At 40.1% G+C, this 13,826-nt stretch overlaps 1 protein-coding gene across 1 annotated transcript; it reads right to left on the bottom strand.

The window, feature by feature from the left end:
• Positions 1 to 3,040: 3,040 nt before the first annotated feature.
• On the bottom strand, positions 3,041 to 12,802 carry LOC137149367 (complement factor H-like; the record flags this gene model as incomplete). Its single annotated transcript, XM_067542865.1, has 7 exons — positions 3,041 to 3,198; positions 4,366 to 4,542; positions 5,328 to 5,537; positions 8,988 to 9,161; positions 10,773 to 10,985; positions 11,131 to 11,313; positions 12,614 to 12,802. Coding segments are annotated over 7 exons (1,196 nt in total), but the record flags the coding sequence as incomplete, so codon positions are not given.
• Between the last annotated feature and the right edge of the window lie 1,024 nt (positions 12,803 to 13,826).

The following is a 13,826-nucleotide window of genomic DNA, read 5'->3' as shown; positions in this document are numbered from 1 at the left end:
TATATGATAGTGTTTTAGTATGGTGCTGTCTACCACATTTGTTAATAGCGCTGATGATCAGTGAATTTAGGAATGGGTGAGAGAATAAATAGTCCACGTCTTTAGAGGGCACAATGTTTTTTGTCCACCTGTTTGCACATTGAGGGGTATTGTAGTTGGTGTCTGCCATATAGTTTTTGACAGGTCAAGCAAAGCCTCGTTGATGACGAGTGCAACTCTGGCTGATGACTATATCTGCAATATGTCAAGCAGTTTGCTGTGTGACTCTGACTTCTTCAAGTGGGATTTGTACCGAATCTGCTACCCTCTTAAAGAGGTCTTGGAACTGCTTGAAGTCACCTGCTGTAGGTTGTGGGGGAGGCATAACGACTTCAACAGGAGAAGATGAGCAAATGTTGGTCACTGGAGAAGACTTCTTGTCTAGTCTTTCCTCCTGAGCCTCAAAGGTCTCCTCTTGATGATCAGGAGGTCTGGCTAATGAAGCTGAAGCAGATCGTGCTCCTTTATCCCTTTTGGGTGATGCTAGATGTCCTCAAAAGTGGGTGTCTATATGCCACTCATGGGTCCCAGTATGGCCACAAAAGTGGTGCAAGGGATATGGGTAGGGACATCCAAGTCACAAACCAATCCATAGCTGAAAGTCAAGGAATTATGGAGGCCAGAGTTAACATACAGAGCCCAAACTTCGCAATGTAGAAGAATTGTTCCGAATTCTTAAATCTAAAACTGGACAAAATCTCCCATCCTTTTTATGCAACAGAAAGTATCTTGAATAAAACCCATGGTCCCTCATCTGTTTGGATATCTCCTTAACAGCCCATATCAGAAGCAATTTCTGCATTTCTGACAGTAGAATGAGAAGATTCCCTGAAAAGAGAAGGTCGGGGTAATAAATGGGGTAGTTTCTTAAACGTAATGGCATATCCCTCCTCTAGAATTTCTAGGACCCATTTGTCTGATCTAATGAGCCTCCATTTTCTGATAAAAATGGGCTAGCCTGTTTCCAAACAGAGAAAGGGAAGGGTCCTTGTTGTTTGGTTCTTGACATTCTGTCCTCACATCAAATCTGAGGCCTGGCATTCAACAAAAACAACAGGTAGGGAGCAGACTGTTTAGATTTAAGCCTCAGTTTGACCTTGTATTTGCTCTGGAAAGATGTAGATTGCCAGAGTTGTTTCTTGCATCTTTGATTTGACAAGATATAAGCTGAAGAAGACTGGATAACACTGTCTCTGATTGTGGAAAAAAGGAGTAGAAGGTCTCCTAATAGAAGAAATCAAGCCCAAAGAGTTCTTTAAAGCTGTCATTCTAATCAGCTTCCCCAGCAACTCATCCATCATTTCACTTAAAGGATCATCCCCTTCGAAGGAGAGATCTTCCACCTTAATTCTGGTATCCAGAGCTAGAGAAGAGGAGCAAAGCCAAGCACACGTCCTCGGAATAACTTCAGAAATAAGTGCTCTGGCAGAAGAGTCTAAAATATTAAACAAAGCCCTGAATGTGTGCTTTGCCACATTTTGACCTTCCATTAGGAGTGCATTTGCCAATCTCCTTTTGTCATCCACCAAATCTTTCACAAACAATGCCATCTTTTCCCACAGGTGGAATTGATATGCTATAACTGCTTGATAATATGCCACCCTGATGAAGAGAGAGGGAGAAGAGAACACCTTTCTCTTTAGGGAATCATTCTTTCCTCTTTCAGCAGAAGTGGCATATGCTTGTCCCAACCCCAACCTGCTACTGGCCGCAGCCACTACCAACAAATTAAGACTAAACTATAAAAAATGGTTACTAACCTTTTGTAACTATTTTCCAGGATGTGTTACACATGTGCATTCCATAAGTAAATTGATTGATTGATTGATTTGAAAGTACCTTAGAGAGAGAACTTGGATCAGGTCATAATTATACCTTATCTTTAAATAAGACCCTGTACATTGGCTTGGATGCGAGGGCGCACAGGTCAGAGACACTTCTGGCAGAATGATGACAATTAGGAAAGCTACCTTCCACAAAAGGTGTGGGAAGGAGCATGTTGTAACGGCTCTAAAAGTGGTCCCATAAGTTTAGACAAAACCAAGTTCAAGTCCCAAGAGTGAACAGGCTCCCTTAACTGAGGGTACAATCTTTCCAAGTTTTTAAAGAATCTAATTGTCATGCCATTAGATAAAAACAGAACAGTTATCCACACAAGCGTGAAAAGTTGATTCTCCTGAAAGATTAATCTTGATAAAGGAAATTGCTAAGCCTTGTTGTGTCAGGTGCAGCATATAGTCAAGCATATTTTGGATGGAGGAATGCAGTTGTGAGACTGCTGTTAGGGATTTAACCATGAAGCTTCCAGGCTGTTAAATGAAGGAATTGCAGGTTTGGGTGGAAAAGCCAACCATGATCCAGAGAGATCAAATCTGAGTGCAATGGGAGTGAGATTGCCATTGCCTTTGAGTGGTCCAGTAGGTTGGAGGACCAGTCTTGGCAGGGCCATGCTGGGACTATTGAAATAACCCAAGCATGGTACTGCTTGATTTTTAGCAGCACTCTTTGAAGGAATGGGATTCAGGGACAAGTGTAGTAAAGCTTCTCTGTCCAGGGTAGCAGGAAGGCATCTGTGAAGGAGCCTGAAGTATGGCCTTGCAGGGAGTAGAACTGGTGACATTTTCTGTTGTACTTGTTTGCAAATAGGTCTAATGTGGTATTTGAGATACGAAAGCTTGACAGGAAGACAAATCACTCTGAGCTCTCTGATGTCAATATGAAGAGCAAGCTGTCTCAAGGACCAAAGTTTGGAGGGGCCACAGGTGAGCTCCTCATTCTAGACCTGACACTCTGCCACCAGAGTCATCAACAGTTAAGGGCAGATGAAGGAAACACCTGCACAAACATTGAGAAGATCCAACCACCAATTCAGCAAAATTAGACCCTGCAAAAGTCCCAAGAGCAGAGTGTCCAGATGAATATGGCTTCGAACACTTACTGACCTTGGTTAAATGGAGGTCTCAAGGCTGCATCCATGAGTAGAAACTTTAGCCTGGCTTAATGATCTTTCTTCATGCAAGGCTTAAAGACCCTGCAAATTTGGCAGTGCTTTGCTTCCTTTATGTACTTCAAGCAACTTGAGTGTGGGTCGCTTGTGGGCATAGTCTTATCACAGGAAATGCAGGGCTTGAAGCCTGGTAACCGAGGCATCCCTTGGCACTGGGAATTGATCAAAACCCCCTTAGATGGTTTCAATAAATCATTACCTAAACACTAATAACCTTAACAACACTTAACTATTCAAAATAAAATACAAGAGAACATAAGTCCACTGAGACTACTTGCAAAAGCAAGAAGAGCAGTTGCAGCAACCATCATGGGAGATAAGAAGAAATTGAGGGGGCTCAGGGTGGGCTACACCCTTTATATCGGAACCAGTAGTGTGCCGCACCAGGGTGTGTGCACACCATGAGTGGAGTGCACATGTGCAATTACTTGAAGAACTAAACACAACGCTTTTCAAGGCACTAAGAATGGAGAAAACCCTGGATCCGAATGGATTGGAGTGGTTCATTTCCATCTGGCACAGAGGTTGGAAGGAACTGAGGTGGTAAACAGTGCTGCACACCCTTATATAGCTTTGCCCTCAGAATATGTGGAGATAGTGAGGAGAGGGGTAGGAGAAGATGTGTGAAAGTGCTCTAAAAGATGCTGCTTTGAACAGGTTCTATTGTTAGGAACCATGAGGCAACATGATACCCCATAAGTGGGAATATGCAGAGAACAAAGAGTGTGAGAATAACTTCTAACAGGATGAAAATGCAGATGTCAAAACCCTATTTCTGAGGCCCTTACCCAGGCAAAACACCCATTGACTATAATGACTAAAATGACTGGGGTACTGAACTGTATGTAATGACAAATACATCCTGTGAATTGTAATATGCTAAAAGGGCAGAGGGTAAACACCATTTTTTCTTTTCAAAACATATTTTAAATGACTATTCATAGCAGCTTGCAAACAAGATTCATTGTCCTACCAAACTGTCTCTTTCCTGCTGGCAAACACTGATTCCTTCCAATTCCCTCTGTATTTGAAATTCAGTGCATGAGTTGGCTATTTCTTGTTTCTGTATCAGCATTCTTAGTGATGTCAGCCCAGAAATGAAAGTGTTTATTTGTTAAATTATGCTCCTTCTTGTTTCCCCTGAGCAGCAAGGGGCAAAACTTTGCCAGTGTCTATTTTAATTTAAAGTCATCTATCTAATCTGTTTGTTCTATCTGTCCGGTCCATCAGTGTAGTATTTGAGTGCCCATAATAAACAATAATATTGTAAGAAAGGATTAACTACATTCTCTAAAATTAGATGAAACCTCTCATTTTACCTTCACATACAGGTTGTTTGGTCCACTTCCCTGCTTTACATGCAACAGTAGCTGATCCACTGATGATAAAACCTGGATAGCATTGATAACGTACTGTTTCACCAGGCTCATAACTATCCTTCTCGTTGCCTTCAATTTGAGCATTGAAAACGTTTGGAACATCTTGACATGAAGTTTCTGAAAAGATACACATACGAAATTAAAATCAGTGCAACCCTCCCACAAGACACGTTATCTAATTAAGCCCTTTGTAACAGTATATAACCACATAAAGACAGCTATTAAATAGCGATTGCAACCTACAAACATACAATAAGCTGTAGGGGAGTAATCACATTTATAATATGTACATTGTTAAAAAATTGTCAGAAAATTAAATAAACAGCCCTAAATTCACTAAGAATTCAGTTGCTGATGAAATTTATTTTCTGTCTCTGACTGAGATCAGCATTTGCAGTTGCTTCTCTTCTTCTGGACATCTCATGCCATGAGTGATGTGTTCACTTCCTTGAACAGAACTTTGATGAAAATACATCTACCCATGTAGGTATTGATATGGCCCCCCACCACCATAATATGTAAATACCTCCACCCATTAATGGATTTATCTTCATAACCCCACTGTCAAGAATACTACTATCCTCATTTTCCAGATAGGAAACTGAGGTACGGAGTTTAAAAGACTTGCCCAAGACCACAGAGGGAATCTGTGGCAGAGCCAGGAACTGATTCTAGATCTCCCGAGTTCTAGCTGAGTTTTTTTTTTTTTTTTTTTTAAAAAGCCTCTGAAACCTTCACCCAGTCAGAAGCTTTCTGAAGACCCTATGCCAGAAAACTAAGATATCACAACAATCTGAACAAATCTAGAGAGTCATTTTTCCCTATAATTTAGCCTGTAGTTTAAAGTTATTGCCTTCTCCGCTAAATGAGCCACTTTTGAGAATTCTACACAGTGTAATTACCAACACATGTAGGAGCTGAGGTCCATTTTCCCATCTCACAAGTTATCTCAGGTGTTCCACGTAATTTGAAGCCAGTATTACAATGGTACATTAACACAGTACCATTCCGATAAGCAACTGCTCCCAATTTCTCCGTTCTTAAATCCTGATTTTCTAGATTGATGATCTGACCATTTTTTATGGGAAGTGGTTGAAAACATGCTTTTTCTTCTGTTTGGGGAAAAAAAAGTTTTATTATGCCATATGCACATAGTCTAAAACTGAAAGAGAAACTAACAATAAAGTCACGTGAAAGTAAATTGTGATGATTTTTAAGGCTGGGGAATACTACAGAATTACATACTCCCACAAAATGTCATTTTTCCATTGCCTTAATCCCCAAAAAGAGCTGGAGCCCAACCCATACTGATGGGATGCATTGACTGCCTATGATCTATAAAATATGGTTAATTCATTACAAGCAGAGTAGCATTTATGGTGTCATGACGTTGTTGCAGAAGTTAAGAATTGAAAGGGAGTCTCTAGTGCTTTGTATACACTAAAATTTTAAACTCGTTTTCCAGCACGAGTATAACTGCACCTGTGCACAGCAGGTTTTCATGACTTAGTGCTAAAAATATGAGAGTCCAGTCTGCACCAGGGTTTAAAGCATTACTGGGGCTGCACCAATCCTGGGAGCGAGCTCCATATCATTGCAGTATAAATGCACCTTCAGCATGCAGAAGTTCAAAACCCTAGATCTCTTCTGATCTCTGATGAATCAGGTAGGTATGTTTTAATGGGAGCCAAAAAAGACTTTTTACTCAATGTTACTCTAGATATGATAGATTTCAATCATTCCAGTAGGTGTGCATTTGTTTGGTATCAGTGAATTATGTTTAGTTTCCCAAATATGTTTAACACATTGCATTGGATTTATGTGATTATATTGGGTTTAACAACAGAGATACATTTAAATATTTTCAAATTTAGTTTGATTACAATCAGAATAGGGAAAGAGGAAATCCAAATTTCTCCCACAGAGTTACACTTGGATAAAATATGCTCACAGATTATAAATTTGAATGGGTTAGCACAAATGGAAAATAGTGGCAATATAATATTATGAAGAATCTAGATCCATTAGTGATTCTTCAAATTTCTCTGTTTAAAGAAGTTAGTCTACAGGTCATTATGAGACAGTGTTGACCACTCAAACAGAATTATATAGTAAAATTCGTTGGATTACAGTCAGAATTTGATTCACTAAAAGAAAATGGATGGGTTCTATTGTAAGGAGATTGTATGTGTTCCACAGAAGCAATTAACAAATATTACCAAATATTACCAATTAACAAAAATTACCAAATATGGTGATCAGCTAAACCCTGAGCGTGTGGGAAGACTCACCAGGCAAACACTCAAGAAAGAACTGTCGGTAGTAACTCACAACACACCCCATCAAATATCTCATCCCAGGTCATTGGCACATCTACCACCAGTAGTCAAAGATCAGTTAATTGCCAAATTAGGCTAATCCATCATACTATCCATTCCATAAATTTATCAAGCTCAGTTTTGAAGCCAGATAGGTTTTTTGCTGCCACTGCTCCCCTTGGAAGACTCTTGCAGAACTTCACTCCTCTGATGATTAGAAACCTTCATCTAATTTCAAGTCCTTGAACTTCACTCCTCTGATGATTCTTGTTTCAACATTTCCGGCGGAACTGGACTAAGCGGCTCATCCTCCAAAACTAGTTACAAACACCTACCTGATGATGCCTAAAGTGGGGATAGAGGTGAACCTCTCGTGCTGAATGGGAAGACTCCGAAGGTAGATATTGAGGCGAGGAACCCCAGTATGGCCAACAGATGCTGTGGAGGGCCTCATGGAGTGGGATACCAGTGGCTTCTCTGCTGAGGGAGAGAAGGGTATTGCCATGAAGCTGGTGGTCCCTTAGGATACTTGTAGCAGTGATAGGGGTTGGGCTGCCCTTGCACTCCATCTGAATCTTCTGATGATGAGAACTCGGATCCCAGTATCAATGGCGGCGCAGCTGATGGAACCATATAAACCATAGGGGAAAGGGTGGAAATATAACTTGACCAAGGCAAGTCCTGGGTTGGACTCCCTAGGCACAGATGGAAGAAGGCCTCCCCAAGGATGAAGAGTTCATGTAACTCCAGGGCTGTCTGTAACCTCCCCGATGTTAGTGGCATGGGCTCCACAGCTGGAACTAGAGCTGGAGGACTGTCACAAAACTAGTGGTTCCCTTGACTAAGAAGGGACCAATATGGAAGGCATGTGCAGCTCAGTGCTTAGTACTGGCAGATTCGCCAGACTACGTGATTTCTTGTCCTGTTTGTGAGCTTTGGAATGCACTGCTTCTCCATGGCTGGAACTCATGGAAGGCACATTCTCCTTCGTAGGCCAGGAAGACGACTTACCGCCATGCTTATGTGCATGCTTCCTTGCACAGGGTCCATAGTACTGGTACTGCTGGAACTGGACTTGACCTCTGTGGTCAGAGGAACGCTCCTGGGTTTCTCAGGCCAATCCATGAGGTGCTTCTTGAGGTGGAGAGCCCGGTCTTCTCAAGTATGGGTTGGGAAGGACAAGCAGTCACTGCACCTGGATGAAATGTGGGCTTCTCTCAAGCAGCAGAGACAGCATTGGTGCTCATCGCTGACCAAGAAGGAATGCGGGCAGAAGGCACAGATCTTGAACCCAGGTTCCTTCGGCATAATCCAGTACACAGGCAAGGTTGCTGGGTTGGGGGAGAAGCACCAGTAAATGGATTTCCCCAAATCTCTTACCTGCTTAAAATGACTACTAAACACTAAACTACACAAAAAACAGCAAAAACTAGAATAAAACTAACGATATACAATTTTGAAACAGGGATTTTTTAAAGTGTGTCAGGGATGAGAGAATACTAGCAGCTCTGACTTGGACTGTGCAGTGGTGAGAAGGAACTGGAGGTGCAGTCGGTCCACCCCACCCTTTATCTCGATAGACAAAACCATGAGACAAGCCAAGCGTGCATGCGTGGACCAACAGTTACCACTACTTGCAAATTCATTGACGCTGGATGCAAGAGTAAACCCTTAGCGGAATACAATAAGGACCATCACTTGAAGGAAAAAGCAGCTGGTTGTTGTTTTTGTGGTGGTAGTGGTGAAAGGGTGTGGAGTGAGGCTGTGGAGATCAAAGGTCATCCTCCAGTTTTCAAAGTTGCTGTATTTTGCCTACCATCTGACTGAGTAAAATACATAGCTTCAGCTGTTCGCTACAAGAGAGACTGATCCCAGTGCATTTTACCAAGTCAGCAGCCTATTATATATGGTGATTGGAGTCATCTACATTTGCTTATACACTCCCCAGTTTCATCTATAGCTTATGTAACATCCCTTATTTAAGGACAAGAAAAATAAGTTATTTTACAAAATAAATAGTCTTAAATACAGACCCAACCGGTTTTGTAAAAGACAAAACAATTCAAATGTTCCTGTCAGTTCTATGTACTGTCAAGGTCAGGCCTTTGGACTATCCTAAGTACCCACAATTGACATTTTTAAAAAATACTAGGTTAGTAAATATGTTTTCATTCTCACATATTTAGTGTACTGAGTTGGGTTTTAACATTTGTTAAGCAAGATAGGACATAAAATGCAACTTACTGCTACAACTTGGAGGAGGTAACCAGCCATTCTTTGTGCATTCAGCTGTATTATATCCATTATGAATGTGAAATCCATGATCACAAGTAATTATAATGACATCACCACCCCGATACATATTCCTTTGAGGTCTGAATCTACCGTTAACCACTCCTGGAGGATCACATACAATTTCTAACGAGAATGAGACAAACATTTTACAAATGAAAATAGGCCAGTAGGCTATACAATCCATCATCAGTTATGGTGATTCATTGCTGAATAAAACATATGAAACTTGCATGGGATGAAACCTACTGTGTTCCCTACTTTTACTGTAATGCTATTTAAGAAGTCACCAAATAGAATATGGATTAGCTGATTTTTAATTGAGCTATCTACATACCAGAGGTGATAAAAAATTTTCATTCAAAACTGTTGCTTTTAAATGAGAAATGGTCTTTTTCTAAACCAGACAGACACTTTCACAAAAAAGTGTTGGTTGTTGGGTGTGTGTTTTTTTATGTTTATTTGCTTGGAATTTTTCCAGTTTTTCATAAAAAGTGGATATTTAAAATTTTGTTTTTTCTCCTCTCTCTTCCATTTCCCCCTTTTTACTACTAAATACATTTGAATGAATGATATCGAGGGCTTTTTGCTCCACTTTTTCCATCTTTTTTTCTACTCTAACTATTCCAAAGTTGGAGAAGTTTTGAAAATGTACAGAGAGGAAATTCTGGACATTATTCATTTATTTGCAGTAAGATGCAAAGAAAAAAAAAAGAGGGGGATGGATAGGAAGATATAACATTCAAAATTTTGAAATTAATGTGTATATATTTTGTGAAAAAAAATAAAAATGAAAAAGTGCTCTATTTCATACCCTGCACAATGGAAAAACCATCAAATGTCAACACTTTCCACAAAATTGCATCTCCATTTTTCAATCAGCTCTAGTAGATACTCTGTGTCAGGGCTGGTACCATAGACATTTCAAGGATTTTGTGTTATTCTTCAGTGAAAAATTGTTACGTCCAGCAGCTGACTATACCATCTCTAGTGCTCCCAGCACTATTAAACCCAATAGTGACAAATGAAACTCTAGGCAGAAACTCAGTTTTCCCATTATAGACCCAAGTTGTGCTGTCTATAGAAGGCTAAGCTGCTCCAAACGCTGTGTTTCTGAGAAGGCCTTTGAGTATTGCTATTAAATATTCTGTAAATGGAATCAATAACATCTTAAATAGCCTTAAATACGCCTACTTACAAACAGTAACTGATTTCACAAATAAATGCCACTTGGTTATTAAATTAACTCATGGGGTCAGAGTGGAACCGGGAGAATCTGCCTTAGAGTCTATTTGCCCCTGAAATGCAATTAGCTTAACACAAGGTTTCTCAAACTGGGGGTCAGGACCCCTCAAGGGACCACAAGGTGATTATGCAGGGGTCACGAGCTGTCAGCCCCCACACATGCTATGGCTGACAGCCAGAGGGGTGGCTGGAGAAAAGCGGCTGCTGGCCGGGTGCTCTGAAGGCAGCCCTGCCCCAGCAGTAGTGCAGAAGTAAGGGTGACTGCATGTGGGGGTCATCACAGCCTGAAATATTTTCAAAGGATCTCCCAGAAATAAAAGCTTGAGAACCCCTAGCTTAACAGAAGTCCCATCTGGAAGGCTTTACCATCTGCATTGTAGTGATGAGACCAAAGAAGCAGTTCCTTTACATTCACTTATTCCTATCATTGCAGAGTGCGCTCTACTGAAAGCAAGATATTTGACATGCCTTCTAGAGCCTGTTTCTACCTACCTTTACATTCCGGATAGACAATTGGATTTCCATTGCACTGCACCATAAAAGTAGATTGAGATAAATTAGTTGCTAGTGCGTATCCGTGTTTGCATTGAAGTTCGAGAAAATCACCATGTTCTAGGTACACACGTTGCAACATGCTCTCGTTTGCTCTCCCATTCAACTCTACCTTCTGGTTTTCCATTTCTTCCACTGAGATAGCACATGGCTCTAAAACAAGAAAAAGGAGCAGTTGTCTTGATAACCCTCAGGTAAGCACACTGAAATAATCTGTTTACACAAGTGATGAGTTTTCTTCCATGAATTTCTACATAAACCTCAAAGCCCAAGAAAGCAGGGTTGTTGTTTTTTTTACCTAAACAAAGTGGTGCTTTTGTCCAGTTTCCATTGTTACAAAAAGAGATGTTCTGTCCTTCCATTGCATAAAATTTTTGGCATTTGAATTCTACGAAAGAGCCAGATGTGTATTCTTTTTCCAAGAAAGTAGTTATGTCTCCATTCTCAACAATAGGGGGACGGCTACAATTTTTTCCTGTTTCTAAAGGGGAAAAAAATGACAATTATAATAATCTTATGCAAAAATGGTTACTATGCAATTTTTTGGCTTTGCTACTGCATGTGATAAAAGGCTCCTTGTCCAATGTTAGGGAAACCACTTGTAGAAAATGCAGGTTTGGTAATGTACACATACATGTGGCTGAGCTAGGCACAATGACCAAAATACTAATAGTTTTATCTTCAATTAGTGCTACTTCATTCAAAGACAATGGAATGTGTCAGTTTACAGCAGCTGGACCTGGCGTTGAATTTCTTGGATTTTATTCACTTAAATCGGACACTAATCTTTATATGTAATGTATTTAGTTGTTGTGTATCTTGTCCATACAGATGGCAGGGGGTGCTGTCCAAAGAGCATGCTTATCACATGGCTCTGCAGTTTAGCACAACCACTATATATTTTCTGTGCACCAAAACGAAGTTAAAAGACAGACAGTTAAGGCTACAAAGTGCAGCACCCCAAAAGTCTGTACCACCTCAACTTTCCCCCTGTATGTATACATTACGATTGGCCTTTAACTGCATAATCATTCTGTATTTTTCTAGGGCAGCCCTGCCTCATTCAGAGAGAAAGCTGAGCAATGACTGAGGCAGCTGATTCATTTTTACCCGCAGCGTTCAATGTGTGGGCCCTCTTTGATACACTGCACATTCTACAGTGATCTGGAGCACTCCGACTCATGCAATACATAAACTTTTCTCATTCACCATCTAATCTGCTCACTGAGGGAGAAATTCATCCCTGCATAGAGAAGCAGCATGGGGCTTATGCACCATTTATGCCTTCCCTTCTGCTGGCCCTCTGAACATCAATGAATTCACCTTGAATGAGGCAAGAGCCCTGTGCAAAATAGAGTATATGATCCTGTAATTAAAGACTGTATCATAATGCAGACACACCATAAAGATATGTTGCTTAATATAACGTTGGCATTTCCAGTCCTCTGTGTGCCTCACTTTGCAACTGTATCTTTCTTTTAAAGCAATTGTTGTATGAAATATCCTGCCAGTTTTATATAAATAAAATACACTATTAAAGAAATTCTATCATATGGAACTGTTTTCCAAATTGCAAGTGACTGCTCTTTCCTGCACAACATGTGCATGAAATGATGCCTGTAGAAGGTGATGTAGTGCCTTATGAGTGATTGTCTCTAATGGAAGGGACAAGGGTTACCGTCCAGAACGCTCATAGTGCAACACATGCACATAATTGATTGTACACAAGAAACCAAATACAACTAAGAAACAGAAATTATCAAAATACGGTGCAGATTTACCAGAGATACATGAAGGCAAATCCATGTGCCCATTAACACACTTCCTGACTGAAGGGATTGTGAGGGTATATCCTTCACTGCACATAAATCCCAGAGTGTGGTCACTTTGAATCAACCGTGCAAGTCTTCGACCATTGGACAGAAGCAAATTTTTGGCCTCCAGTTGCTGTTTTGTGATGCTACATGGTGCTAAAGAAAAACAAGAAAAAATGAAAATGAAAAGGCCTGATTCTCCAGTGTCCTGCATCTTGTGCTGCTTTTTGCCTGCTCTGTGCAAAGTGACTGCAAAACATGACCATTCTGGTTTGTACTCTCTCTGCAGGGTGTAAAGTACTATGTAATATGCAAGACACTGGAGAATAACACCCAATATCTTAATCAAGTTATAGGTTTTAATATATTTATAACTATAACTATAAAACTCACCTGGCTAGCAGGGAAAATGAAAGAAGTGTTTATAAATGTTAATATAGATGAATATATACACACATATAGCCAACTCTCATGATAGCTCTCTAGTGATATCTGGGGCTTTTTGAAGCCCTAGCTTCTGGAGTCAATTGAATATAGAGGACTCTCATATTTCACTTAATGAAGTGTCTAGTCCGCTCAGTGTTGAGAAAAGCTCAAAAACATTATCCCAATGTATCTTAAGGCTCAAAAGCAGAAGGTAAATAAAAACACCCAAAAAGTAGTATTTTTAAAATGAATTTCATGATTTTTCAGCCAGGTGTCATGACTTTTGGAATCCTGAGGTTAGCAATACTGAATAGATAGCACTCTCCTGATAAAATCCTATTTTCATACTAACTCAACCATAACTAACACATAGGTCACTAGTTTGATGCTATATTCAGTGATAGGGTGCATTGTCTAATAAATATATTTATCATATATAAAAGCAAAATTTAAAATACCATGTATATCTGGGACCATACCCTCTGGAAGCCCAAAATCCCATATAAAATTAATGAATCACTCAATAAAACAGAAATCATAATTTATTTGATTACAAATGCCAAAGAAATAAGCCATAAAACAGAGTAATCCCTAAAGAGGAGAAATTTGGACGATGTATGTTAATTGGCCAAAGTCTATTCTTTCCACATATGTGACAAATGACGACAAGGGTCTGCTCCTGCAAACCTGACACATGCCCAAGATCCCATTGAGGCCAATGAGACTGCTCACATTAGGAACACTTTTGTGGGTA

This window comes from Emydura macquarii, unplaced genomic scaffold (genome assembly GCF_026122565.2).
Source record: "Emydura macquarii macquarii isolate MOO-44397 ecotype Brisbane River unplaced genomic scaffold, CSIRO-AGI_Emac_v2 contig_736, whole genome shotgun sequence".
In the NCBI taxonomy this organism is placed as follows: Eukaryota; Metazoa; Chordata; order Testudines; family Chelidae; genus Emydura; species Emydura macquarii.
The sequence above is the reverse complement of the archived record's forward strand: the minus strand, read 5'-3'. Positions and strand labels throughout refer to the sequence as shown.